Below are 25,537 nucleotides of genomic sequence, written 5' to 3'. Positions count from 1 at the left end.
TTTATCACCCACATGGACGTTGTTTTTTTCGCGCCGCACTGTTTCAAATACTTTGGTACTGTTTTAGCTGCGATGCTCTTGATTGGGGGTACCGGCGATTTGAAGGTGGGGGGAGCCGCTTCGGCGCATCTTGACAGTCACGGCGCTAAAGTGTGGTCTCCATCGCGGTATACTTGAATGATACTTTCCTTTCTATTTTGAAGTCCTTTTCTACTACTCTCCATTCTCTATTCATCAAATCTCTTTGCCTTTGGCTTTTTCTTGTTTGTTCTTTTCTTTCCTTGCCCTAAATACATACATTTTCATTCGTTCATACCGACCTAGTTGTTCAAACTTTGAGCATGGCGTTGCATTTCAGGTCCACCGACAATGATTACAGTCAAGTCTTCGTCATCTTGAGAGATTGGCTTCAGGCTGAATCCTCTGCGTCTTCTTCAGAAATTGCGAGCAAGATTGATGCCTACCACGAGAAGGCCTTCGAAGAAGAAAAGCAACTCCCAAAGGAAGAGAAGGAACGTGTGGAATTGGACCCTGATGGGTGCTATGGGCCATTGTGGGAGATTTGGATAGCTTTCATCGTGATTGTGGAGCAGGTTCCTCACAATCATGTTGCCCAAGATAAGCTGGTCGATGTTATAAAGGGACTGAAGGGCTTGACAGGCCGCAAGGTCGAACTCGAAGGGGTATGTATGAGTCAAATCAAACCAAACCTGATGAAGGGCGTGTATAGTGAGATTCAAGTATAGCTAACAGACTCTTCAATCGATTTCCAGGCCGATTTAGATGTGTGGAAAGCGCTGCCTATATTTGATAGCTGCATACGCGATTACTATCAACGTACGTCCCAGTCGATCTAGGAACTTGATTCCATTTGGTCTTCCTTTGCATCACGTTATATTCTGAAAAATGCTAATAATTTGCATATCCAGCACATCTAAATACAGAAAATGCCGTGTCACCCGAAGAGGCTCAAAAGTGGCGCAACGTAACATCATTCGTGGCACGTTGTTGGAAAACTGGCTTTTTCAACGCGTCCCGACAGGCGCTATACTTACTGCGCGCTACACTTGAGCAACCAGTCAAGGAGACATTGGCCTTGGAGCAAGTACTTCCCATAGCATCGGAATGGATTGTGCATAGCCGGGCTGCGCTCCACGAAACTGTCCAGTCAACAGATAGCGGGGAAGAAATTCAAGGGCAAAGTGCTGGTACACTCTACCAAGGGCCAAATAAGCTCTGTGTGGAGAGGTGGGAATTCTGGAAGGGTCGGTTTGAAGAGGTTGCTGGCCAACTTCAGGGAGACATCAAGGAACTTGCCTTGCATTGTGCATCGGAGATGGGGAGCATTTCCAACTAGGAGTTTTCGTTTTGTATTTTGTATCTTGTACTTTGTCTTCGCTATGTCATTCATTTAGTACGTGTCTCTGGATTCGGAATTGATCAAATACCCTGCAAGCAGATCAGAGGACGGTGGTCCTTCCATATCATGGTAACTTCCTGCAGATCCTGTTGTGAAAACCCGAGTCTAGCATGTAACAAATCAAGTCCGATACTGAAAACTACGTTGAAATGAATACGACGTTGGAAAGAATACGATAGGTATTATCAATGCAAACAAATGCTTCATATCACAAAGCGGCAAAACCGCGCTCCCAATAGATCAGGCCTGAGAACCCGAGTGGTCTAGTAATACATTCAGCGTCAAAAGGTTAATCACGCAGAACCATCATCCCCTACTCCTCCTCCTCCGACTCATAAGTAAAGTCGTCTGGACACGGCGCATCCTCGATTCCCTCCTCATCCTCATCCACAGCGGTCAGAACACCGGCGGCTGCAGCGGCACCACCAGCACCAGTCAGACCGGCCAGGGCTGCGCGCGCGTCGGCCCGTTGAGGGGTCTGGAGAGCTGCAGTTCCGATGGCCGCTTGCAGGCGGTCTTGAAGTGTTTCCGTTGGGTGAGCCGGTTGGCGGGTCTCCTTGCTGGCCTTGAGTTCGACGACTTCGCGAGGCTCATCGGGTTGCTTGTCGAGAACGACAACAACACCACCAGTGGGCTGGAAGGAATGAGTTAGCAAATATGATTTCCATAATGAGATGTTATTGAAGCTTACCCTCTTGACCGGCTCGTATCGCGGGTCGGGGAATGTGAGGTACTTGAGCTGGGCGGGTAGGACGCGGGACATGTTGTCCAGCTCATAGCCAACCTTCTCCCGCTCCAACTTCTTCTTCTGCCCTTCGCTAGTGCCCTTCTCTCCTTTCTCTTCCTCCTTGCTTTCCTCTCCTTCGGCCTTGGGGGCGTCATCGGTTTCCATCTTCTCCGGTAGTTGGTCGGAAACCTTGGGAGTGGTTGGCGTTTGGTCGATGTCCATGCTCTCACGACGGGCTTGCTTCTCTCGTCTTTGAGCACGGCGCTTAGCTTGGGCTGTTGTTGAAAGCACTGCGGTCTTGACCTTCTCTGGCGTCTCCTCTGTCTTCACTTGCTGCTCAGGTGGGTAGTCGAACAGGCTGGGCCGTGTGTTACTGTGGAACTTGAACTCCGGAACCTCCAGCTTCTGGTCCACACCAATCACAGATGTGGGCGCAAAGCTGAGCGAAAGGAAGTGAGTAAGAGGGAACCAGTACCAGTACTGGACGAAGACAGCAGCACCAACGATACCGGGCATGTTCAGGTTACCGGTCTGGGTCTGCAGGCTGATGGTGCAGTTGCGACCACCGGCATCGATGATACCCAGAGCGACGGCACAGCCGAACTTGGCCATGGCATCCTCGTGGCGATCGCCAATCATCTTCATCATAGCCTTGCGCAGGCTAGTAACACGGGGGTTCATTGCCTCGTTCTGCTGGGCAAGAACCATGGCCAGAGCGATCAAGGCACCCTGTCGAACAAAGTCTGTCGAGTCCTTAAGCATAGGCTCAAGGAGATCAATTGCCTCATCCAGACCGGTTCCGGCGCAGGAAATACCCAGGGCCATGGCGGCACCATAACGGACGTGAGGGTTGTAGGACTCCGACAGCAACTCCACCATTCGGGGAACGCTCTGGTGCTTGCGGAAGAGAATGAAACCCAAGCTAAGAACAGCAATGCGGCGAACATCATCGTTGACATCACTAACGGCAACGTGAAGAAGCTTGCGGACCGCCTTATTGCTGCCACTGCCACAGTAGGCAAGGGCAATAGCCATGATACCACCATAGCGGAGAGTTGGGTCAGGGTCACCAAGGAGACCATTAATCAGCTCATCGGCAGCTTCTTGGCGTCCGTACATGATCAAGGCCATACCCATCGCCAGACCCCGCACAATCTTCTCGTGCTGAGTGTCGTGGGCGTACTGAATCATGTCTTCCAACGCCTTCATGTTGCCGGTGCCCAACATGACAAGACCCATAGAGAGACCGACGGCCTCACCATTCAGAGCAGAGTCTGTGTACAGGACGTTGCGGAGATCCTCGTAAATGCCCTCGTCGCCAGTGGCCATACCAGCAACACCCAAACCCAAAGCTCCACCATGCTGAACGACCTCTTCGGTAGCCTTCTTAAAGTGGTCGCGGATGAGATCGACTGCCATACCACCGTGGTTGGCGTAGATCAGACCGAAGGCGTACAAAGAACCACCCTGGCTGTAAACTGAACCTGAGCCTCCGACACCAGCGATGTGCTCTCGTGGAAGATAGGGTTGCAAAAGCTTCTGGCCCTGGCTCAAGTTGCCACGGTGAATGACACCCAGGGCAGCAGTAGCCGTGAACTTGGACCAGTTGACAGCCTTGCCAAGCCACTCCAGGTTGTCACGGAAGAACTTGTCGTGGGTGGTTCCGGCGTGCATGAAAGCATTGGACAGGGTGACGGCGGTATGGAAAATAGAATTGCGAGCCTCCAGGCTGTCTCGGATCTTATTCAAAATTGAAATGTCGGCCTTGTTGTTTCGGTAGAGGAACTCCAAGTTCAACTGAATCGTTTTCTTGCCATCCAAGATAGCGAGAATACTCTTGAAGGCGGTTTGAGCATCGTCAAGATCTTCTCCCTGCTCACCCGACGGCCGAGACGAGGAGTCTTGGTCTTCGAGTAACGCATCGGACTCCTTGGGCTCTCCTTCCTCGGTTTTATCTTCGGTTTCGTCCTCGGGAATGAGCTCGGAGATTTCCTGGCGGACCTTCTGAAGAAACTCTTGAGTGCTGTTATCGTAGAGATCGAAGGAAATTTGGTAGGCAACGGCCAGAGATCGCGCGTCGCCCTTCTCGACAAGTTGGCGAAGAATGACGGATGCCATCGAATGCTCGTTCAGGTAGACGACACATTTGGCAATCGAGAAGTAGTCTGGGGCCGGAATTTCGTTAAGTAGTTCAAGAATGAGTTTGAGAATCTGAAAAGTAGCTTGTCAGCGAATACAAATTAAACAATTGCCTTCAAGGCAGACGTACCTCGCTGCGGAATTCCCGTTCCTGGACAATTCCCATGCAGATATCCAAAACGTATTCCATCAGCTCCTCACTTCGGCGAGATTCACCTTGCTGTTGCTTCTCATCATCGCTGGCTCGGAGGATGGCCATGCGAAGCACGTCCAAGCTCTTTGCCTCAATGGCAATACCGATCACTTGGCGATAGCGCTTTTGGCGGAAGCACTCCTCGAACAATCGCTCGATAACACTCTGGAGTTGGCCCTGGACACCACGCTTCAGAACCAGAGAGTTCTCCTCATGTTGAACGCTTGTGTCGTCGCCACCGGGGTGTGCCGCGTCGATTCCGGGGACCTCCTGGCGTGAGAGAAGGGACTTGGAAGGTAAGGCGGATTTGGAGAATGGTGTGATGGGGGAGGTGAGGCTTGCAGATGTGCTTGTAGCGCCGTCGCCGGACGCGGGAAACTGGTTGTTGAGGTTGGCGGCTTGGTCACCACCGCTGGGTCGCTGGGCGGCTGAAAGAGAGATGAATGTATCGACGCATTTGGCTGCATTGAGACGCACGATGTCAGTTAAAGCGAGCAAATGGAAATGAATCTGATGGAGTCTCCCATCTTACCGATAATTGTCTCTTCGTATTCGCCGCCGCTGTCGAGCTGGAACAGCTTTCCTGCACCAAGGGCGAGGACCATGCTCTCATTATATTCCTGCAGATGATAATATACCTTGGAGGCAACCAAAGCTGCTAGCCCGCGTTCGGGGAATGATTCATCTTCATAAAGGGCCTCACTGGATAGACTGCATTAGCGGTGCCCGACGGAATTGGCATAGGGTGGGCGGCTGGTAAAGACGCGCCTGCATCGGTAGAACGATATCGAGCTCTGATAGATGAACAAAAGAGATGGACTTACATCTCAGGAACGGCATTCACAACCTCTGTCCAGAGCAGATCGATCTGGGAATCTAATGACTTCAAGGCGAAGACCTTGAGCTCTGGGTCAGGCTCCGAAAGAAAGCCAACCAGACCGGCGGCCGAAACGAGTCCGACCATCTTTATTGTGATAGACGACGTGCGTCAAGGAGATTGATGGAAAGCTGTGGGGCTTGATTGGGGATGTTGTTGGTGTGACGAGGCAACGTCAACGGGAAGGGAGCTTGGGGAACGAGCGAGCCCCAAGCAATAGCGAGTTTAAGTGGGGAATCAAAAATCCCAGAGAATCGAAAGATAAGGGGAACAAACGCGAATTAGAAGAAGGCGAGACGAGATGGAAAGGACGGAGTGATAATGGGGGAGCTGGAAGCAGACAGAAGCTTCGCAGGCGCGAGTTCCAACGTCAGGAGCTGACTACGGGTCACGTGCAATGACGCTCCCGTCTGCCGTCAGCTGCAGGAGTCCCGAGACCTTCTCTTCTTGCAGATGCGCTTTGGGTCATGGCCGAGAATTGTTAAATATAGGGGGGTTCTTTCCTTTCCATTTCCAGGTACCAAGCAAGGGTTGCCACTTCACCACTCCCGCTTCCCCCCCTGAAACCTGCATCCGACCCATAATGTCCACGTTGATACCGTTTCGCGACAAAGGCATGCCACCAGTGCCAGCAACAGCTTCGATGTACCACCACAACCCCCTTCTCTATGTGGAACGCCAGTCTAAACACATTCAGCGGAATCTTCAAACTTTGATTGATGCTCAAAGTGAGGGTCTGTTGGCTGGTCTAGCTCAACAACAGCCAGATGATACTTCTGACGGAAGCTTCACTCCTACCTCCTCGAGGGTTAGTCGGTCGCGTTCTCCGTCCACTATACCGGCTAGGCAGCCGGTGCCAAAGAAGATCGGGCTCAAGGCTGCTCGGCAAGGTATTTTCCAGTCCATCTATGACCTTTTAAAGCTGCGAGAAGAGGAGCGAGAGATCCTGTCCTCCCAAACAGACGAGAGAGATAATGCCCTTCATGAAATCCAGGGATTCACCACGAGAAGGAGTGGGTTGGAAGAATCCATCTCCAACATTCATAACAACCGAGACAATCAACGAGCTAAACACCTACAAGATGAGGCCCGAACTCTCGAAACTGACATCCACGAGCTGGAAACCAAACTGTATGAGATGAAAGCTCGGCATCGGCATCTCGTCGGACAGATTTCTCATATTGAGAATTCCGTCGAGGCTAAACTATCATCCTATAACGAATCCCTATCTCTCCTCCAGAAAGACGTCCAAACTTATCTTCGCGATCCTCCCGTCCAACCTATCTCGCAGCGCAATAATGGCCAGTCTCCATTCTACACTCTGAACCCCAAACGCCGGACTCTTGAGATGGCCCAAGAGCATTGGAAGTCGGAGCAAGAGAATCTCCGTGAGAGACAGGAGGAGGTAGACACGGAGATTATGGCTCTAGAGGAAGGTGGCGGGGTCTGGAAACAGGCCATCGCTGATATCTCCAATTTTGAGAAACATCTCAGAGCCAGCATGCGGCAATATATACAACTGGATGCCGGCTCCCACGATGACAGCGCTACGGAGTCCAAAGCAGAAGTTGCTACAGGCGTGGCTAAGGATTTGGAAAAAGTCACCCAAGCGCTTGAGGTTCATTTGGAACTGGCCGAAAGCAAAGATTGGAAATTACTTGTTTGTTGCCTTTCAGCAGAATTGGAGGCTCTCCGATCAGCGCATGAACTACTTCTTCCAGCTTTTGGCCTGTCTGTCTCCGACGAGAAAGGCAAGCAGGCTTTGTCGGCATCCCCAGATGCGGAATCTGTCACCAAGGCTGTAGATACGCAAGAGGAGAACGAGACCTCGGAGTATGAGAATGACCTCGAGCCCCCCGCTGATCTCCTGAAAGATGCCGAAACCACTCTTACTGATACCGCATCACGGTCTGAAGATGATGAGCCGGATCCAGCTTGGTTACTGCCGGGATCTTGATGCTCTTGGGTCCTATTTAGTAGTCATAGACCATAGAACCATTTAGCGTTGAGATGCATGACCAAGACTTATATAATCAATTTTCCTATCTCAATAAATTACTAGTAGTCAGTCAAGTTTCAAAGGCTTACTAGCGCACGAGCTGTTGAAACTACAAGGTTGCCCACCTGGACAGGTGCTGTGTTGTTCAAGTTGGATTTGAATTGGAACGCGGGTGGATCTGCCCGCCTCATCCAATTCCTCCAACAACACATCAACATCAACAACACCGAGGTACTCCCTCCACGGTCATGGCGGTAAACTTAAAGGCTGTCAAAGTCGAATGAAGTAATCCGAAGCTCTATACTAAAAGACTTGCACAATGGACCTGCCTGCCCCGACCTTCTCATTCTCGATTCCTTCAATACACGACGGCGTCAAGCTGGAATGTCGAGTTTATCTTCCCAATGAGCTCCGAAATATACAATCAGCACGAGCATCGACATCCACTGCATCTACTGGCAGATCATCATGGAAACCCCGAGGAGCTATTATCGCCCACCCCTACACTCGACTCGGTGGCTGCTATGATGACCCCGTAGTGAGCTTCGTCGGTGGCGAGCTTCTGCAGGCCGGCTATCTGGTGGGGACATTCAATTTCCGGTGCATCATCGTCTCTCCTCTATCTGACCTCATGGATGACCAACTAACGCCGATCACAGTGGCGCGGGGGGTTCTGAGGGGCAGACCAGCTGGACTGCCAAGTCCGAACTGGAAGATTATGTCTCATTCTACGGGTTTATGCTGCTATGTCTACGGCAGTTGAATAATGCCAGTAGCCTCATTGGCGGCAATCTGCTTGGTCTGACTCTTGAATCTTCGGCGCTGCCAGAAGAAGGCGACAGCGATATCCAGCTTATTCTCGGAGGATATTCGTTCGGATCCCTGATTGCCTCGCATGCCCCAGATGTCGATGTCATACTGGAGTTATTCGGATCCGACTCCAACACCGATCCGTCCACACCAATCAACAAGATTGGCAGAGTCGCTAGGAAGATCGCTGCTGCATCCACGCGGCACTTCAACCCATCAAATCCAGATGTCCTCGTAGGGCCAGCTACAGATACGGATATAGGGACAGCTGACGACTCCCAGCCCCGTGCTTCACCAACCATGTCCATTGCTTATCTGCTCGTGTCACCTCTCCTCCCACCCGTGAGTCACTTTCTGACGTGCTTCTCCACCCTGTCACTGAACGTGGGGGTGAAAGAAGGCCAGGGAAGGTTAGTCCACACCCGGCCCGATCACCAGCTGAGCACACACAGTAGTCTGGCGCTGTATGGGGATGGGGACACATTTACCTCAGCCCCGAAATTGCAGCGATGGTCAGCCGAGATGGCGCGCGTGCCGCAGAGTCGGTTCCAAAGCGGCGAAATCGGCGGCGCGGGGCATTTCTGGCGAGAAGATGGAGTGGAGGTGAAGGCGAGGGGTCGCTTAAGGGAATGGTTGAGGCTGATCGGATCTGATCGAATCGAATAATGACCTGATCTGATCTGATTTTGGTTGTCCTAGGCTATGCCTGTGTGCCACGTTGTTCTACGGAATCGCATTTATATACTCCCTACTGCCGCCTTGTGTGACCAGAGCGTGTTGTGTGTTGTACAGTACTCTAGAAAATGAGCGGAAGGGTCATATTTAGCGCTCTTTCACATGCAGGTGCATGTGAAGATGAATAGAGACGCGATCATCAGCAAGGTTGGATTGAGCAGATGATGCTGATGCGATCCACAAGGACAGGGGGTTGCCTGCAGTAAATGTGTGAGTGTGACTGAGACTGAATTTAGAATCTTACACAATCTACGTACTCCTTACCCCATACTCGTACCCCAGAAAGTTGAATCTCTTCTAAGCCGTAAACCTGAAATCGAATCCACTTTAAATCCGTCGGGCCGGGAAAAGAAACCAAAGAGAAAAGGGCGAAGTTGAAGGGGGAAAGTCATTGGGCGGACCATCATTGGCCCCGTGACAGCCTGACCGACTCTTTTCTTCTTTTCTTTTGCTTTTCTTTTCTTTTTGGATCTACATTTACTGTCCCCTCAATTCTTTCACCTTTTCCATATATCCTTGCACTCGATCTTATAAAAAGATCTGAAAGTCGCAACCAAAACCGACCCGCCTGGATGGCTTGCTCCCGATGCACAGGCCTGCTATGACGGTGTTGGGCGACTCCACAGTAGTCCATTCGCAATGCCATCAACTCGATCTTGAACATGACCACCCCTCGAATCGACCTGCACCTTACCGCTCGTTGCGCAAAGCCATCTCGATCCCGGCCGTCTCATTACTCGTCAAAGACTCGTGGAATTGGGCAGGCGAGACCTTGAACACCTATCGCGATGGCCTCTCCACGGAGCAGCGGAAACAGCGCGAGGAGGTCGAAAACCGCAAACAACTCTTCTACTTGAAGATTAAGAATGTAAGTAACGCGTGTTGTTAGTTTCCTTCACTATTACCACCCCCTGCGCCCAACAGGAACAGTCCGATACTAACGCGATCGCCCGGTAGGCTGTCACGTACGAGGAATGGAGCGAATGCGCCAGCGAACTAGACGTGCTAGAAAACAACAAGGCTTGGAAACATACCCTGGAGTGCACGGAATACCACCCACAACTAGTCCTCGAGCGATTACGACAGCTGGAAGACGCGCGCATCAGCTGCGATGTGAGCCGCATGCTCTTCCTCGTCCGAACGGCGCTCAGCCGCGACCTCGGGAAGATGAGCAATGCCTCGCTCTATCGACATTCGCATATCGGTACCAAGGACCTCATCGATCGGTATATCAACGCGGCCCTCGATACGATAACAACATTGGTCGATCTCTCGGTGCATGATCGCTGCGATGGCTTGGAACTGAAATACATCCTCGACCAGTTATTAGCGGCACGACAGGCGTTCGGTCGAAGTGCTCTTCTCTTTTCTGGGGGTGCCACATTTGGCATGAACCATATCGGCGTTCTCAAGGCTCTATACGAGACTGGTCTTATTCCTCGCATTATTTCGGGTGCCTCGGCAGGGAGTATTGTGTGCGCGGTTTTCTGTACCCGCAAGGACGAGGAATTGGCTGGTCTGCTGGACACCTATGCGCATGGTAACTTTGCTGTTTTCAACGAGCATGGGCAAGAGGAAAACATCTTCCAGAAGACGGCGCGGTTCTTGAAGTTCGGATCCTTCTTGGATATCTCCCACCTGGCGAATACTATGCGCAACTGGCTCGGAGACATCACTTTCCAGGAAGCATATAACCGGACGAGGCGGATTTTGAACATCTGTGTCTCTAGTGCGGATATCTATGAGCTTCCTCGGTTGCTCAACTATATCTCCGCGCCCAATGTGTTGATCTGGTCTGCAGTGTAAGTTGAATCTGACAACTACCTTTGTTGGGAGGATCAAAAATACTAACCATCGATCTGCAGCGCGGTATCCTGCTCCGTACCACTCGTATTTAGGCCCTTTACCTTGATGGCAAAGGATCCTTTAACAGGCGAGGCAGTTCCTTGGAATGATCTTCATAAACAGTATATTGATGGATCCGTCGACGGCGACCTTCCAATGACACGATTATCTGAAATGTTCAACGTCAATCATTTCATCGTTTCACAGGTGAACCCTCACGTGGTCCCATTTTTACCGAAAGAAGATGGACCAGTCAGCGTAGCCGAGCAGGCATCGTCCCTCATCCCTCGATGGATGAGCACGATGACCCACCTCGCCAAAGACGAAATGCTTCACCGAATGACCGTTCTTTCCGAGCTAGGGGTCTTCCCCAACTCAATGACCAAGTTCGCCTCCATCATGAACCAGAAATACAGCGGCGACATCAACATCTACCCCGAACTCATCTCATCAAACTTTCCTCGGATATTGGAGAATCCGACGACGGAGTTTATGCAACAGGCTTGCCTGAGCGGAGAACGGGCAGCGTGGCCTAGATTAAGCCGTATCCGAAACGCGGTTGCTATCGAGCTGGCACTAGACAGAGCCATCCAACAGATGCGGGCCCGTGTGGCCTTCAGCCCGGGACAAGTCGATCTTAGGCTGCAAGAATCGACTCGGCACTCGTCAGAATTATCCCTAGAGAATGGCAACGCCGGAAGGGGAAGTATGCGCAATCGAAGAAGGGGCTCGCATGGGCATGAGTTAGAAAGCAGAAGATCACGAAGACTGTCTCACAGCGATCCAGCGCAAGAATTGCGAAAAGCGCACAGCACGCTATCTCTAGAGAACCCACCTTTCATAACGTCGAACGATTCAATGTCCGTGCCAGTCCGTTCAAAGGCCCACCATCAACGTCGATCTACAATCTCCGGGAGCGCAGCGCTGTTCGCGACCGGATCTGCTAGCGACGACGAGGAAGAACAGCAGGCAGAAGATGATGAGCTACTCGGATTTTCCTTCTCCATTGCGCCACCATCGTCCAGGCATCGAGCTCCCTGGGACGCTTCTTGCTATAGCGAGGAGTTGAGTCATGGCCCACCCAGCCCAGTCCGATCCCGACGATCTTCATTCTCTTCTGGCAGGTCACAAAGGTCCGGATCGGGCCAACGAGGTTCACCAAAACGAGTATTTGCACCATCGCCTCGCGATATCTCTATGGCATTGTCTCCATCCTCGCGCCATCAATTAAGCATGACACCGAGCGTTAACTCGAGCTCCCCTGACTCACTCACGCGCAAGCCGCGCTCATGATCATGGAAGGAGTCGGGTACCGACAGAAGCATATAGATTATATGCTCATCCGCTCGGCATATCAGCCCATACTCTGACATACATCCCAGCGCCCTCGGCTCCGATGTGGGCCTAGTCGTTCTAAGAAAGAACCCAAGCGAGCGACTGCCCTGCAAGATGCACAGAATCCGATCCTAATATCGACATACCGCATCCTTGGCCAAACCCCGATTCATTTCAACACCGGAAGAAGACCCAACCAGAAACTGGTGCGACCACACACCGTCCTTCCAAGTTGCCTATGCGCTTTCTTTTGTTTAGACCAGTCTCAGTCCATTCTGGCTAGATTTTTTTCGGGTCTATAATTTTTTTTCTTTCTCCGCCTTGTAAGGCGATAGATAGAGTCTCTTGGCGCCAGCCAAAATCTACGAGTGACAGGTGGCGGTCTCAAGAAGTGTATATACCGGAGACAATCCACTATGGCGTATTATGCATACATACTGGATAATGTTTTGCAACTTTTCGCTTTCTCTTTTCGTTTTAGGGCTCACCCCGTCGCTGCTTTTGCTCCCTGAGTAGAATTGAGTATGCCTGAGCTATGCAGAGATCATGATCCATGGATGTAATCAAACTAATCACTCACTGAGCCTGATCGAAGCACCCTGATTTGCTCAGTGAGCTTGCGTCTGAGGCCCCTTATAAAAGTGGCTTCCAAGGTGACCTTACTAGGCAATGACTACTTGTCAGCAGAAACACAGTATGTACTGCTACCTAAGTTGAGACGAAGGTATGGAAGTTCCGAATGTTGACCTAGCAACTTGAAGGCTTGGCAGCCAGATTCGCACATTTGACCAACTGATCCGCGGCGACCCACTCTACATTATCTGTTGATATTTATGCACATTTTACAAGCTGACCAAACATGGGAGATGAAAGCTAACCTAGATGGCCCCGAACGGATGTTCTCAACATTCGCAGAACCCCTAAGAACCGGGTTGGGATTAGTCGGAGTTCGGGAGCTCTCTCGGACTTGCTTCCAAGGCTCCGGACTTGAGCTCGGAGAGCCTCACACTGATGTCCGCCGATATGCCTAGGTGTTAGTGTCTAATTATGTCACCTCCGAGACAAACTCTGCATGATATACCTGCAGATCAAATCTGGCTGGTAGAGACAAGATCAAAACAAACTACAGTAAGAATAATTTCCTGACAACCCAACGTCAAAATGCCTTCATTTATCAACGGGAACACAAATCACAATGAGCACCATGGCGATCCAGATCCAATAGCAATTATTGGCTTGGCTATGCGTGCGGCTGATGAGGCCACAGATGCTGAGGCGTTTTGGGACTTTCTTCTGAGAGCACGGCAAGCCGCTCAACCAATTCCTGAAGATAGACTCAGCTCCAAGGGGTTCTATCATCCAGACCCCAACCACGGGGGAACGGTTTGTGACATAAAACTTTGAACCTTTTAATTATAACCCTGAATAACCGTTTGGAAGTTTTACATTAAAGGTGCTGCCTTTTTGGAGGAGTCTCCAAATGGGTTTGATGCTGCCTTTTTCAAAATGAGCAAGACTGAAGTTCAAAGCCTTGATCCTCAGCAACGAATTTTGATGGAAAATGTCTACCATGCATTGGAAAACGGTAAGATTCACGTCCACCACACCTGAAAACGTATCATTGATATAGAAACTGTGCAGCTGGCCTTCCAATGGAACAAGTCATTTCCTCAAACACATCTGTGTTTGTTAGTGGTTTCAACTACCACCATGCCGATCGTCTAAATAGCGACCTCGAACTCTCTTTCAAGCACAAACCAACAGGAGCTGAAAATTCCATGATTTCAGGAAGAGTAAGCTGGTTCTACGACTTTCACGGAGCTAGCCTCACAATAGATACTGCCTGCTCAAGCAGTTTGGTGGGTCTTCATCTTGCCAGACAAAGCCTTGAAGCAAAGGAGAGTGAAATGGTGAGAGTACTCTCAAAATTGATGATTGTTGATTAATTTATTAATAGAGGTTTCCACGAATATAGGCTATTGTCAGTGGTGTGAGCGTTATCGGCCACCTTTCTCATTTGATCAAAATGTCATATTCCGGGCTCTTGGGCTCAGAAGGCAAGTCATTGGCATTTGACAAACGAGCAGACGGATACGGGATTGGAGAAGGTGTAGGCACTGTGATTCTCAAGCCTCTATCCGCCGCTATTCGTGACGGTGACACGATCCGAGCAATTGTCCGGGGCACTGGCCTCAATCATGACGGCCACACACCCGGAATGACCTATCCAAGCTCAGCAGCGCAGGCGTCACTGATCCGAAAAGCCTACATTGCTGCTGGACTGGACCCAAGAGATACGATATATGCCGAAAGCCATGGAACCGGAACTCAAGCTGGAGACTTGATGGAATGCACCGCTATTGCCGCTGCATTTGAAACGGAAAACAGAGACTCGCCTTTTTACATTGGCGCTGTCAAACCGAATGTCGGACATCTCGAGGGTGGCGCTGGCATCACTAGTGTTATCAAATCAGTTCTCCTTTTGGAGGCTGGTATCATCCCGCCAAATGCGACACTCGAAGATATCAACCCGAATATCTCTCGGGCTTGGAATCTTAAATTCCCCACACGGTGCATTCCATGGCCCTCGTCGGGCATCCGCAGATCATCGATCAGCTCATATGGAATCAGCGGCACGAATGCACACTGCATCTTGGACGATGCATACCATTATTTGAAAGAACGAGGGATCTTTGCGCGACACAAAACAGTGGAAAGTGTACCCTCAGAGAGAGACACTGAACTCATTGTCGCAAAAAGTACCAGGCGATACCAGGTTGAAGCAGACAATCCCTACCCTGAGGATTATAACTTTACCAATGGAGTGAACGTTACCAATGGGGTGAACGGTGCCAATGGAGTGAACGGTGTCAATGGATCCAACGGGACGTCCATGATTATCCAAGCTCCAATCATAATGCTTTTGTCGGCATTTGACGAGGCGAGTTTAGAAAAGGTAGTTGCGCAAATCAGAGAGCATGTCTCATCTGTGCCTTCAAAACATGCGAATCAAGTATTGTACGACCTTGCTTTTACTTTGTCAGAAAAAAGATCCCGACTCCCTTGGAAGAGTTATGCTTTGTGCAGCTCTCTCAAAGACTTCCGTACAAAGCTATCCAAGATGCCTTCTAAGCCGATTAAATCACGATCGGCTCCGCGAATTGGCTTTGTCTTCACAGGCCAAGGAGCTCAATATGCTCAGATGGGCCAACAGCTTCTTGTGTACAAGGTTTTCAGACAATCTCTCGAGGCGGCAAGCTCTTATTTCACGTCACTGGGTAGTAATTGGTCGTTACTGGACGAGCTCAAAAAAGATTCAAAAGACTCAAGGATATCTAAATCAGCATTCGCTCACCCGTTGTCCTGTGCTGTTCAGATTGCACTGCTTGACCTTTTGCTAAGTTGGAATGTCATCCCACACCGGGTGACAGGTCACTCGTCTGGAGAAATTGCAGCAGCATATTGCGCAGGTAGAATATCACGAGAGGGAGCATGGAGAGTGGCTTACTTCCGAGGCCATGTTCTCCTTCACGGGCAGACGTCTCGTGTAGGCGGCATGCTTGCAGCTGGAATTGAAGAAGTACCTCTGCGTCATCTTCTTGAGCAAGTGCATACAAGACTTCCGGGCGGGACTTTGTCCATAGCATGCTACAACAGCCCTCGAAATCACACCATCTCTGGCGATGATGCGATGGTGGATGCGTTGAAAGAGTTGCTCGACGAGCAAGGAGTGTTTACCCGGAAGCTGAATGTCGAACATGCTGCTCATTCTGCTCACATGGAGCAGTTCTCGGAGGAGTACAAAGGGCTCGTAGGTACCTTGCCATCAAAACATCTCTTGCGCCTTGAGCATCCCGTGCATATGTTTTCCACTCTCACGGGTCGCTTGCTGGATGATTTTTCTGTGCCTGAAATGGCTACTCATTGGTGCGACAGCATGGTGCACCCTGTTAAGTTCACAGAGGCTGTTTGCTCGATGTTGTCTAATGCAACACCGGGAGATGTCTCCTCGGCTCAGGGTAATCAGGTGGACGTTATTCTCGAAGTCGGCCCACACCCAGCGATGCAAAGTGCAGTGAAGGACATCGTGGGTCCGGACTCCAAAGTTCCATACTTTGGCACTCTGAACCGTAAAGATACAGGACTGGATACACTGCTTGACACGATAGGAAATCTGGTTAGTCGCGGTTCTCCTGTGAATCTGGACGAGGTCAATATGTCAACAAATCCGTCGGTTATGCCCAAGACAATTGTCAATCTACCCCCTTACCCTTTCAACCATGAGGAAAAAGGACTGTACGAAAGTCGATTGATTCGAAATACCCGCCTTCGTCCGTTTCCTCGACATGACTTGTTTGGGGCGCCTGTACCAGACTGGAACCCTAACAGCCCACGTTGGCGTCATTTCCTCCGCACTTCGGAAAATCCATGGCTGAAAGAGCACATGGTGAGTATCCTCTTCCTGATTAAAGAGATTAACTGAGCACAAATATTGACCTCTTCTCAGATTGGCGAAAATTTTGTCTTTCCCGGGGCTGGTTATATGGTGATGGCAGTGGAAGGCATGAAACAAATCACAGATCAATCCGAGATGGTCGGTATTTTGCTTAGAGATGTCAGCTTCAAAGCAATGCTCGTGGTTCCAGATGACACTCAAGGCGTGGAGGTCTGCCTCTCATTTTACCCAGTGCCGGATTCTAAAACGTCATCATCAACTGCTTGGAAGAGATTTGAGGTGGCTTCTTATGATCAGAGAACTGAGGAATGGATCGAACATTGCACGGGCGAAGTGTCACCGGATCTAAGGAGAGTGTCTAATCCTATTGATTGTCCCCACACGGAGGAAACCGAGAAGACGCGACTGTCGGCTTTTGCGCAGTACAGAGAGAATACCTGTCAGACGCCAATTGACTTCACACCTGTCTATAACCACCTCAGACAGATCGGTGTGAATCATGGACCTTCTTTCCGCAATCTGAAGAATGTCAATATTGGCAATCGAGAGGAAGGGACGATGACAGGCGATATTGCTGTCCCCGATGTGACGGGACTGATGCCAAAAAGCTACGCGCACGAACATCTCATTCATCCCACCACTCTTGACAACGCCTTCCATGCTTCTTTTGCGGCCATTTATGACCTCAATGGCAAGGAAATGATGCACCGGGGTTGTGTTCCCAGCTCAATTCGAGAAATGTGGCTATCCACATCCGCGCTCTCATCTGAACCTGGTGCCATCTTACGTTGTAGCAGTGAGGCTTCTCACGCACTGCACAATGGGTTTGAGAGTGAAATCCATGCATGGAATCCGTCAAACCCCAGTGAGAAGATTTTTTCATTGACAGGCGTCAAACTCTCTCCATTCAAGCCTGCATCTACTGATACTACCGCTGTTAATAATCGAACCTGTTATTCCATTGAATGGCACCCGGACATCAACTTCATTACGCTAAAAGACATCCAGAAGCTTTGCCCAAAGTCATCGACTCCACTGGAGACGTATGATACCCAGTTAGAATGGTTTACTCAACTTCAGCTTGCTTCCACTCTCTTAGCTACTGATGGCCTTGTGGCCACTCGGGGAGTGAAAAGTTCTGTTCTGCAAAATCACTGCGGACAATATACCGAGCTTCTCCGAAGAGTCACTGCCAATGTCGCAATTGACACCATGCCGTATGTCTCTCTGGAGATGTGGCTCAGCTACTCACGGAATCCAGCACTGAAAAAGCAACTTTACCACGAGGTCCAAAACCGAAATGCCGAAGGTGCCCTGCTCGTCCAGATGGGATCAAATATTGCATCAATTTTGGAACAGAAGATCACAAGCCAAGATCTTCTATTTGGGAACGCCAAACTTTTCTCGGCATGGGATGACTTTCAATTATCACGAGGGGACGTGCTCCCTGTGCTTACCCAATACATCAGCCTCCTTTCCAAGAGTCAACGCGGCCTTCGTATCTTGGAATTGGGTGGTCGCACAGGAGCCTTGTCTGAACACGTGCTGAAGACACTATGCGGAGATAACAACAAGGATTCTATTGAGCATTATGTCATTAGTCCTCAATCCGTCGCTCACTCTGAGATTATGAAAAAGCGCCTTGCTGCGTGGCGAGATGTGATCAAATACGAAACACTTGACTCGGCGGCCGCGCCGTCTGAGCAGGAGCCTCTGCCTAATTCTTTTGATCTGGTCATCGCCAACGACTATATTGGAGGCCAGTCCAATGTGGAAGATATTATAGTGCGTTTAAACGCTATGATACGACCGGGTGGCCGACTACTTATCCTTGAGGAGTTCCGATCGAATTTCATCCACGATGATATCACATTTGGGTCTTTGCCTGGGTGGTGGGATGCACCTGAAGCCTCCCGTTATTCTGAAACCTTCCCCGACAAGCTTGAATGGGACAGAATTCTGCGCAAAGTCGGATTTTCCGGAATTGACTTTGAAACTTCAAGCTCTATCTACCCTGAGCTCGCCGGTCTCTCGCTGATGGTCTCCACTGCAAGTAATAGAGCCCTGGAGACAACAATTCCTCCATTGGAGGTGGTCATAATAGTCGACTCTCACTCGGAGATCTCTCGTTTGCTCACAACAAGATTACTCAGTGCAGGGGTCCATTGTTCGGTCTGCCGACTTGAAGACCTTCACTCCGAAAGTCTGACTAGTAGAGTGTACATCTCTTTACTGGAGGCGGAGCAACCCATACTCAACACCATGAGCTCTACCACATTTCAAAAAATACAGAACTTGGTTACTACGTGCGATTCGCTGCTTTGGGTATCTGGCGATCCCTTGACACAGCCGCAATTCCAAATGGCAACAGGTTTGCTTCGTACCATCCGCTGGGAACAAGATCGTAATGATCTCAACTTGGTCACATTTTCCTTGGACAGTGAGATTGGAGCCTCTATGGATGCAGATATCGACGCTTTGGTCCGTGTATTTGTGTACCAATTCCTGAATCAGGCCACAAGGGACACCAATGGCACAAACTCCGAGTATCGTGTTCGCGAGTCATTGATTGAAACAAATCGTATTATCAAGAACACAGAGGCGAGCACCGTCATTGAAGTACAATTCTCAACACCTACGCCGATACTTTCGACCTGGGAAAATATAAAACACCCTGTTCGCCTGATAAGTAGAAACCCGGGACTCGATCATCTCACATGGGTTGCCGATGAAGATATCTCGGAAAAGCCACTATCTCCACTTGAAATCGAGATCGAGGTTCATGCTGTCGGGCTAAACTTCAAAGACCTGTTGGTGGCCATGGGTGAAATCGACCAACCAGGCTTTGGACATGAAGCAGCAGGATTTATCGTTTCCGTAGGCTCATCGGTCAAACATTTCAAGACTGGCGATCGAGTGATGTACCTAGGGGACCCTTCTCCGGGCAAAATGGGTACCATGCGCACCCGCACTCGTGTTCATTCCGGGCTTGCTATCAAAATACCCGACACAATGGGCTTCGAGATTGCTGCAGGGCTCCCCATCATATATGGCACAGTGATCTACTCCTTAGGTCATATCGCTCGATTGCGCGCGGGCGAAAAGGTCTTGATTCATGCTGCTGCCGGTGGTATCGGACAAGCCGCAATTCAGTACGCGCAATCCAAGGGAGCCGAGATATTCGTGACGCTTTCCAGCATTGAGAAGAAGAATTTCATCATGAAGAATTTCGGGATTCCGGCGAATCACATTTTTTCGAGCCGTGATTTGAATTTTTTGGCAGGAATCAAGCAGATTGCTCCAGCTGGCGTGGATGTCGTTCTTAACTCGCTTAGTGGCGAAGCATTGCGACAGTCCTGGGCATGCGTTGCGCCATTTGGCCGATTCGTTGAGATCGGGAAGCTTGACTTCCAGGCTGGCTCAAAGCTTGACATGACTCCTTTCCTCCACAACCTCACATTCTCTGGCGTGGATCTCAACGCCTTAGCGGAAAATCGTCCGGAGATCTGTCAAGACCTCTTGCAAGAAACCATTCAGTTGTGGAAGAGTGAAAACATCCATGAGGCTAGACCAACACAAGTCCTTCGCTATGGTCAGTTGAAAGAGGGGTTGAGGTTGTTACAATCAGGCAAAAGCATCGGTAAAATCACACTTGTACCGGGCACTCATCCTGTACCGAACATACCAGCGCCACTGCTTCCTCTGAAGCTCGATGCGGATGCATCTTTCATCTTAGCAGGAGGTTTGGGCGGTATCGGTCGCAGCATCGCGCACAAGCTGGCTAGTCGGGGCGCCAAGCACATTATATTCTTTTCACGGTCTGCGTCTGTTCATGCAGCAGGACAAGAAATGATTGCCAAACTCAAGGTGCTTGGCTGTACCAGCCACGTCTTCCAGTGTGATATTTCTGATGAATCTCGTCTTCTTGAAGTCATGAACAAGATCCAGAATACCCTACCCCCAGTCAAGGGATGCATCCAGTGCTCCTTCGTCCTCAAAGATAAAGCCTTCGACTCAATGACGCATGAAGATTGGCAAACAGCCCTGGCCCCGAAGGTTTCTGGATCTTGGAACCTCCACTGTCTGCTGCCGGATGTTGAGTTCTTCTTAATGCTGAGTTCCATTACGGGTATTGTTGGAAATCGAAGCCAAGCCAACTACAATGCTGGTAACAACTTCCAGGACGCGCTTGCTCGTCACCGTGTTTCCAAAGGTATGCATGGCGCTAGCATCAATCTTGGTGCCGTGGTCGGAATTGGCTTCATCGCCGAAAACGAACAATATGCAGCAAAACACACGTTCAAGATAGCGAATCCACAAACTGAGGAAGAGGTCCTAGCCGCTATCGAATATCTGATTGATCGTCGTCATCACACCGTCATGTCTCCGGACAATGCACAGCTAGTCTGTGGTCTCAGAACCCCAGCTTCCTACGATCTTGGCAATGAAGAGCACCCGACTCATCTTAAATATCCCATGTTTGCACAACTCGCACCCGGTCTTTCGGTCTCTGGTCCCAACTCTGTGGAATCCGCACAATCGGCAACTCACATTCGTGATCATCTTCAGTCAGCTACAGGTCCAGAGGATGCGGCAAGAATTATCCACAAGGCGATGAGGCGAAAGATGGCTGATTTACTGAACATCTCTGAAGACTCCTTCGATGACAATCTCAACGTTCGAGCAAACGGAGTCGACTCGCTGATCGAGATGGAATTTCGCACTTGGTTTGCCAAGGAGCTAGGCGCAACTGTGCCCCTGAAAGACCTGGCCAAAAACCTGACTCAATTGAGTACGACGCTTGTTTCCCTGAGCGCATTTACCAAGTTTCATTGACGGGATGGGCTATCTACCGGGGGTTGGAAACCCCCCCTCATTGTAACAAGAGCAGTTATAGAGAAAGTAATATAGACCCAACCGTTTAATGAATTAACTACTAGATGCCTATTCCTGTCGCGACATTGAGTATATTAAATTCTATCTAGTGAGTTGGCTACCGACCGTTGGCAGATTGCAGTCTGGTATAGCAGACGGGAAGTTGGTATCATTAAGCAATGAATCTGAAGAGGAACTGTAGTCATATTGATGATAGCGAATGGATGCCAATACCCTACTCTTACTGTCTTAGGCCATTATGTCAGAATTTGGTACTATTAGCTACCAGCAATGAGGCCCGACCGCGCAGCAGCGCGGATGATTTTATTTTAAGTATTTTGCCGAATATTTAGAAGCTAGTCCAAGTTCCTATTACCGCCAACAGAGCACACAAATCTCTGTTATGATTTTATTATTACTCTATCCTATCTAGTAATACCATCTTTTTCGCTGCCAACCGCCCACTCCCCCTCATATTTCGCCTATTCTAATATCTACCACAACAGCAGAAAATTAACGAGTCCGTAGTCAGCCTCCCTTCAGGCAGACTAGCCTCCGAGGTCACGTTAAGCGACCGATCGAACGCTCAGATCTTCAGTAGTAAATTCAATATTCATGGGCTATGAAGAACTTGAAGGAGATAAGCACACTTCTAGTAGCAAGGAATCTATTGGTGGAAAAATGGACCGGTGTAGTCTCAAAGGAAATTTAGAAATATCGTAGTAGTAATATAGTCTCTTTTTATAATTTAGCTAGTGTTAGACTAAATTAAGATTAGACATTCTCCTGGTAGGTTGAAGATTATGTACCTGGGTAGTTTCTTCAGAGAGAAACAGGAGGCTATACTATTTCCAACTCGAACAAGAAGATCGACTTAATTTCCAATCAACTTGATTTTTCATATACATGATTCGGCAATAAATCGGATGGTTCGGCATAGTTCCTGATCTGCACCAGCATCAATACCTAGGCATCATGAGGACTCATTCTCTTCCACGGAGAAGCTTCACCGTCATGTGACCCTGCAGGGGTTGCACCAAATTTTGCCACATGTCATCCATGGATGTTCGCTTACATTGACTGGAAAAAAGCAACTAGTAGTACTAGTCAATGGCACCATCAAACCTTGGAAGATAGACCGGTACAGAAAACGGACGAAGAAAGATTGGGAGTCTTTCAATCGCGACAGGGCTCTCCATCGTGAGTGTAGCGCAATCTTAGGTAAGACACTATCCCCTCCCCCCTCATACTAGTTTACGATGAGCGACGCTTTTCTGTAAGGTAAGGCAGTTCAACCTCGGAATCAGCCGATGCAGGTTTTCGTCAGCGATAAGCTTTTTCATCTGAATGTAATCTTCACCTCGGGGCTTGGCTGCCAAGGTGGCCCGTGGGGCCAAATCTGACATGCATATAGTATTAGTAGAAGCACGTCGTATCCGACTCAGATGTGCAAGTACTGATTGTGAACTAGGGGTACCAAAAGAATGCGGGATATTGCCCACGATGTTGAGCAAATTCCTATCCGGGCTTGGGGCTAGTCTAGTAGCTCTACTCAATACGAGAATAGCCTCGGGCCATACTCCGCTCCCGCTATCAGCGGAGCATGGGCTATGTAGTGGGTCCAGATGAATTCACCTATACGAAGCGGGGTACTTTGTCCCGTTCTTAGATTCGCACGAAGTTACAAAGTCGCAGAACTCAATCCCTATGCCTGGTACGGAGTCAACCTTGGAATCAGGCAGACGGGGATGTAGTAAATGGGAATTTAAATAACTACTGATGATATGGGAGGCCTCAGGCATTTCTAAAAGGTCAGGCCAGGTTGTGCTGCTGACTCAGCCCGCATGTAGAGAGCCTCAGGTCCTTCCTCCTGTCATCTATTCATACATCCATTTATCCATCTATCCATCCGATCCACCATCCTCCAGTACAAATCCTATTATGTACTACTATTTATGGTTGACCATGCACACGCCCCTCCAGGAGAGGGGAGTTGCGTTCCGACCCGGAAGCCTCGAACCCACTCAGCCTATGACAGTCCCCACAGGAGGTTTCCACCATTCAGCCGATCCGCTATACTCCGAGGCTTATTTACATCCTTTGCAAAACAAAGATACAATCTACCGGGTGCTACGTTACTTGATACGGCCCCCAAATAAGCTGACCCCACGTATGCAGTGAGACGGGTTTGATGGTGGCCAATATGATTCTATAATGATCAAGAACTCTCCGGTGCCCATGGCTGGGCATTTCATACCTTGGAACAGGATACCAGGATACCATGTCTACCGCCGAAACCAATCCAGAACGACCTAACCGACAGGCGCAAGGCCTTGCCTGTGATGAGTGTCGAGCAAGGAAACTGCGATGCGATCGAGTGCGGCCTATATGTGGAACTTGCGAAACTCTCGAAATTGATTGTACCCCAAATAATGCTCGACAACCGCGAGGGCCTCGGAAAGGCTACCTAAGAACATTGCAATCCCGCATTTGTAAGAGTCTGATCTATCTCCTTTCCCACGACCAACACTAACACTCACCACAGTGGCTCTGGAACGTCAATGTAGCGGACAACAAAGGCAAACACCGCCCGAAAGTCCTCCGAATAACCTGGAATCAACGGAGATTCTCGAAGACCAAACCAACGCGGAACAACCACCTCTCACTCAGGTGTCGAATGATCAACCCATTATACAACAGACCGTCTCATCGGAAGGGATGTCGACATTGCACGGCCCCTTTCCCTTCACTCTTGCTACCTCATCCGCTATTTCCTCGGATCCATCAAAACCTGCAGACATCTTCTCACACATGGGACATTTCGCGTCTGTGCCTGCTGAGTTTGATGCAAGGGATTTTGTGGCTCCACCATCGATTCCAAATAGCACGTTGTCAAAAAACCAATTCGAGTTTTCTTCGGATTTTGGCGTCACGCCAGAATTCCAATTGCCTGAACTGATGAAGGCGGATTTGAGTCATTTGTTCTTTGATCGGGTTCATCTTTTTGCCCCGATTCTCAACAAGCGGCGATATTTCGCGCGCGCAGCGCGACCAACGAGTGATCCAATGGCTATGACGTGTCTCCAGCACGCTATGTGGACACTTGCAGCGTGGCTCGGGAGTCAGTTCAAAGATATCCAGAAAGACCTCTACATATACACGCGAGGAGTGTTAGAAAAATCGGAGCTCGAAATGCACCTTGGGAACCCTCCCATTGAATTAGCCCAGGCGTGGTTGTTCCTGGCAATATATGAAATCATGCAGGTTAATTATGAGAGGGGTTGGTTGAGTGCTGGGCGGTGCTTTAGACTGGTTCAACTGATGAAGCTTCACGAAATTGATGTGCCAAACGGGATAGGAGAATCAGGAATTTCATTTGGTGATATTGAGGAACGCCGAAGGACATTCTGGATGGCATACTGCCTGGACCGCTTCATCAATCTCATAAATGAGATGCCACTGACTCTCAACGAACAAGTGGTATGAAACCGCACACAAAATCCTCTTTTGACTCCGAGTCGGTTAGTGGGCTTATATTAATCCCGCATGACAGATTTTCACTCGCTTGCCGGCATCAGAAGTTGCCTTCCAACGTGAGCGACCCGTTAAAACTCAATTGCTTTCCGAATTCATGGCAGGAGAGGACGACGTTCGAAATATCTCTCCATTCAGTGCCTGTATTGTACTCATAACAATTAGCGGTCGATGTTTGTCCCACCAGCAGCAATGTATCGTGGAAAATGCATACGGGGGCATACCTCAAGATTTTCTTACCCGGCATCAATGGCTCGAAACGATCCTCATGAGCAAAGGCAAGATGATGTTTGACTTCGTCTCCGCTGATCTAGATGAAGAGCTCGCGGACCCTATGCTGCTGTTCACAAATATGGCAGCGCAAGCAACCACACTTCTGTTAGGCAGGACCATGCAATCCACACTGTGTAACTATGAGAGCTTAATCAGTGGATTTGAAGAGCGAGCCATGAAGGCTGCTGAAAAGATATCCCATCTATGCCAGGGACTAGAGGAATATGGCCATTTCAAGGTATAGGAACAAGACCCCTGACCAGCCAACTGAGACACAATTTCCGCCTGTACATCCGTGCTAACTCCGACTTCCATCTAC

At 49.6% G+C, this 25,537-nt stretch overlaps 7 protein-coding genes across 7 annotated transcripts; 6 read left to right on the top strand and 1 right to left on the bottom strand.

Annotated features, from left to right (window-relative positions):
* Positions 1 to 12: 12 nt before the first annotated feature.
* N7533_003259 (DUF3632 domain-containing protein) lies at positions 13 to 1,357 on the top strand (the record flags this gene model as incomplete). The annotated part of the gene is made up of 4 exons (XM_057099909.1): positions 13 to 167; positions 359 to 683; positions 774 to 837; positions 930 to 1,357. 4 exons carry the CDS (start codon positions 13 to 15, stop codon positions 1,355 to 1,357), a joined length of 972 nt encoding a protein of 323 aa, XP_056965045.1.
* Positions 1,358 to 1,733: 376 nt separating this feature from the next.
* Positions 1,734 to 5,443, bottom strand: N7533_003258 (proteasome regulatory particle base subunit RPN2; the record flags this gene model as incomplete). The annotated part of the gene is made up of 5 exons (XM_057099908.1): positions 1,734 to 2,054; positions 2,112 to 4,358; positions 4,417 to 4,940; positions 5,012 to 5,181; positions 5,304 to 5,443. The coding sequence occupies 5 exons, from the start codon at positions 5,441 to 5,443 to the stop codon at positions 1,734 to 1,736; spliced, it is 3,402 nt and encodes a 1,133-aa protein (XP_056965044.1).
* A 496-nt stretch (positions 5,444 to 5,939) lies between these two features.
* Positions 5,940 to 7,313, top strand: N7533_003257 (uncharacterized protein; the record flags this gene model as incomplete). Its single annotated transcript, XM_057099907.1, has 1 exon — positions 5,940 to 7,313. The coding sequence occupies one exon, from the start codon at positions 5,940 to 5,942 to the stop codon at positions 7,311 to 7,313; it is 1,374 nt and encodes a 457-aa protein (XP_056965043.1).
* A 361-nt stretch (positions 7,314 to 7,674) lies between these two features.
* On the top strand, positions 7,675 to 8,831 carry N7533_003256 (uncharacterized protein; the record flags this gene model as incomplete). The annotated part of the gene is made up of 2 exons (XM_057099906.1): positions 7,675 to 7,955; positions 8,015 to 8,831. The coding sequence occupies 2 exons, from the start codon at positions 7,675 to 7,677 to the stop codon at positions 8,829 to 8,831; spliced, it is 1,098 nt and encodes a 365-aa protein (XP_056965042.1).
* Positions 8,832 to 9,486: 655 nt separating this feature from the next.
* Positions 9,487 to 12,038, top strand: N7533_003255 (putative Patatin family phospholipase; the record flags this gene model as incomplete). Its single annotated transcript, XM_057099905.1, has 3 exons — positions 9,487 to 9,768; positions 9,858 to 10,702; positions 10,766 to 12,038. The coding sequence occupies 3 exons, from the start codon at positions 9,487 to 9,489 to the stop codon at positions 12,036 to 12,038; spliced, it is 2,400 nt and encodes a 799-aa protein (XP_056965041.1).
* Positions 12,039 to 13,241: 1,203 nt separating this feature from the next.
* N7533_003254 (type I polyketide synthase) lies at positions 13,242 to 21,372 on the top strand (the record flags this gene model as incomplete). Its single annotated transcript, XM_057099904.1, has 5 exons — positions 13,242 to 13,463; positions 13,521 to 13,665; positions 13,722 to 13,990; positions 14,056 to 16,527; positions 16,588 to 21,372. The coding sequence occupies 5 exons, from the start codon at positions 13,242 to 13,244 to the stop codon at positions 21,370 to 21,372; spliced, it is 7,893 nt and encodes a 2,630-aa protein (XP_056965040.1).
* Positions 21,373 to 23,692: 2,320 nt separating this feature from the next.
* Positions 23,693 to 25,462, top strand: N7533_003253 (uncharacterized protein; the record flags this gene model as incomplete). Its single annotated transcript, XM_057099903.1, has 3 exons — positions 23,693 to 23,903; positions 23,957 to 24,891; positions 24,965 to 25,462. 3 exons carry the CDS (start codon positions 23,693 to 23,695, stop codon positions 25,460 to 25,462), a joined length of 1,644 nt encoding a protein of 547 aa, XP_056965039.1.
* Between the last annotated feature and the right edge of the window lie 75 nt (positions 25,463 to 25,537).

Source organism: Penicillium manginii, assembly GCF_028828005.1.
Source record: "Penicillium manginii strain IBT 31320 chromosome Unknown utg000002l:1.0-5564898.0:1.0-5567710.0, whole genome shotgun sequence".
Taxonomy (NCBI): domain Eukaryota; kingdom Fungi; phylum Ascomycota; class Eurotiomycetes; order Eurotiales; family Aspergillaceae; genus Penicillium; species Penicillium manginii.
Note: the sequence above shows the minus strand (reverse complement) of the source record. Positions and strands in the feature narration are given on the sequence as shown.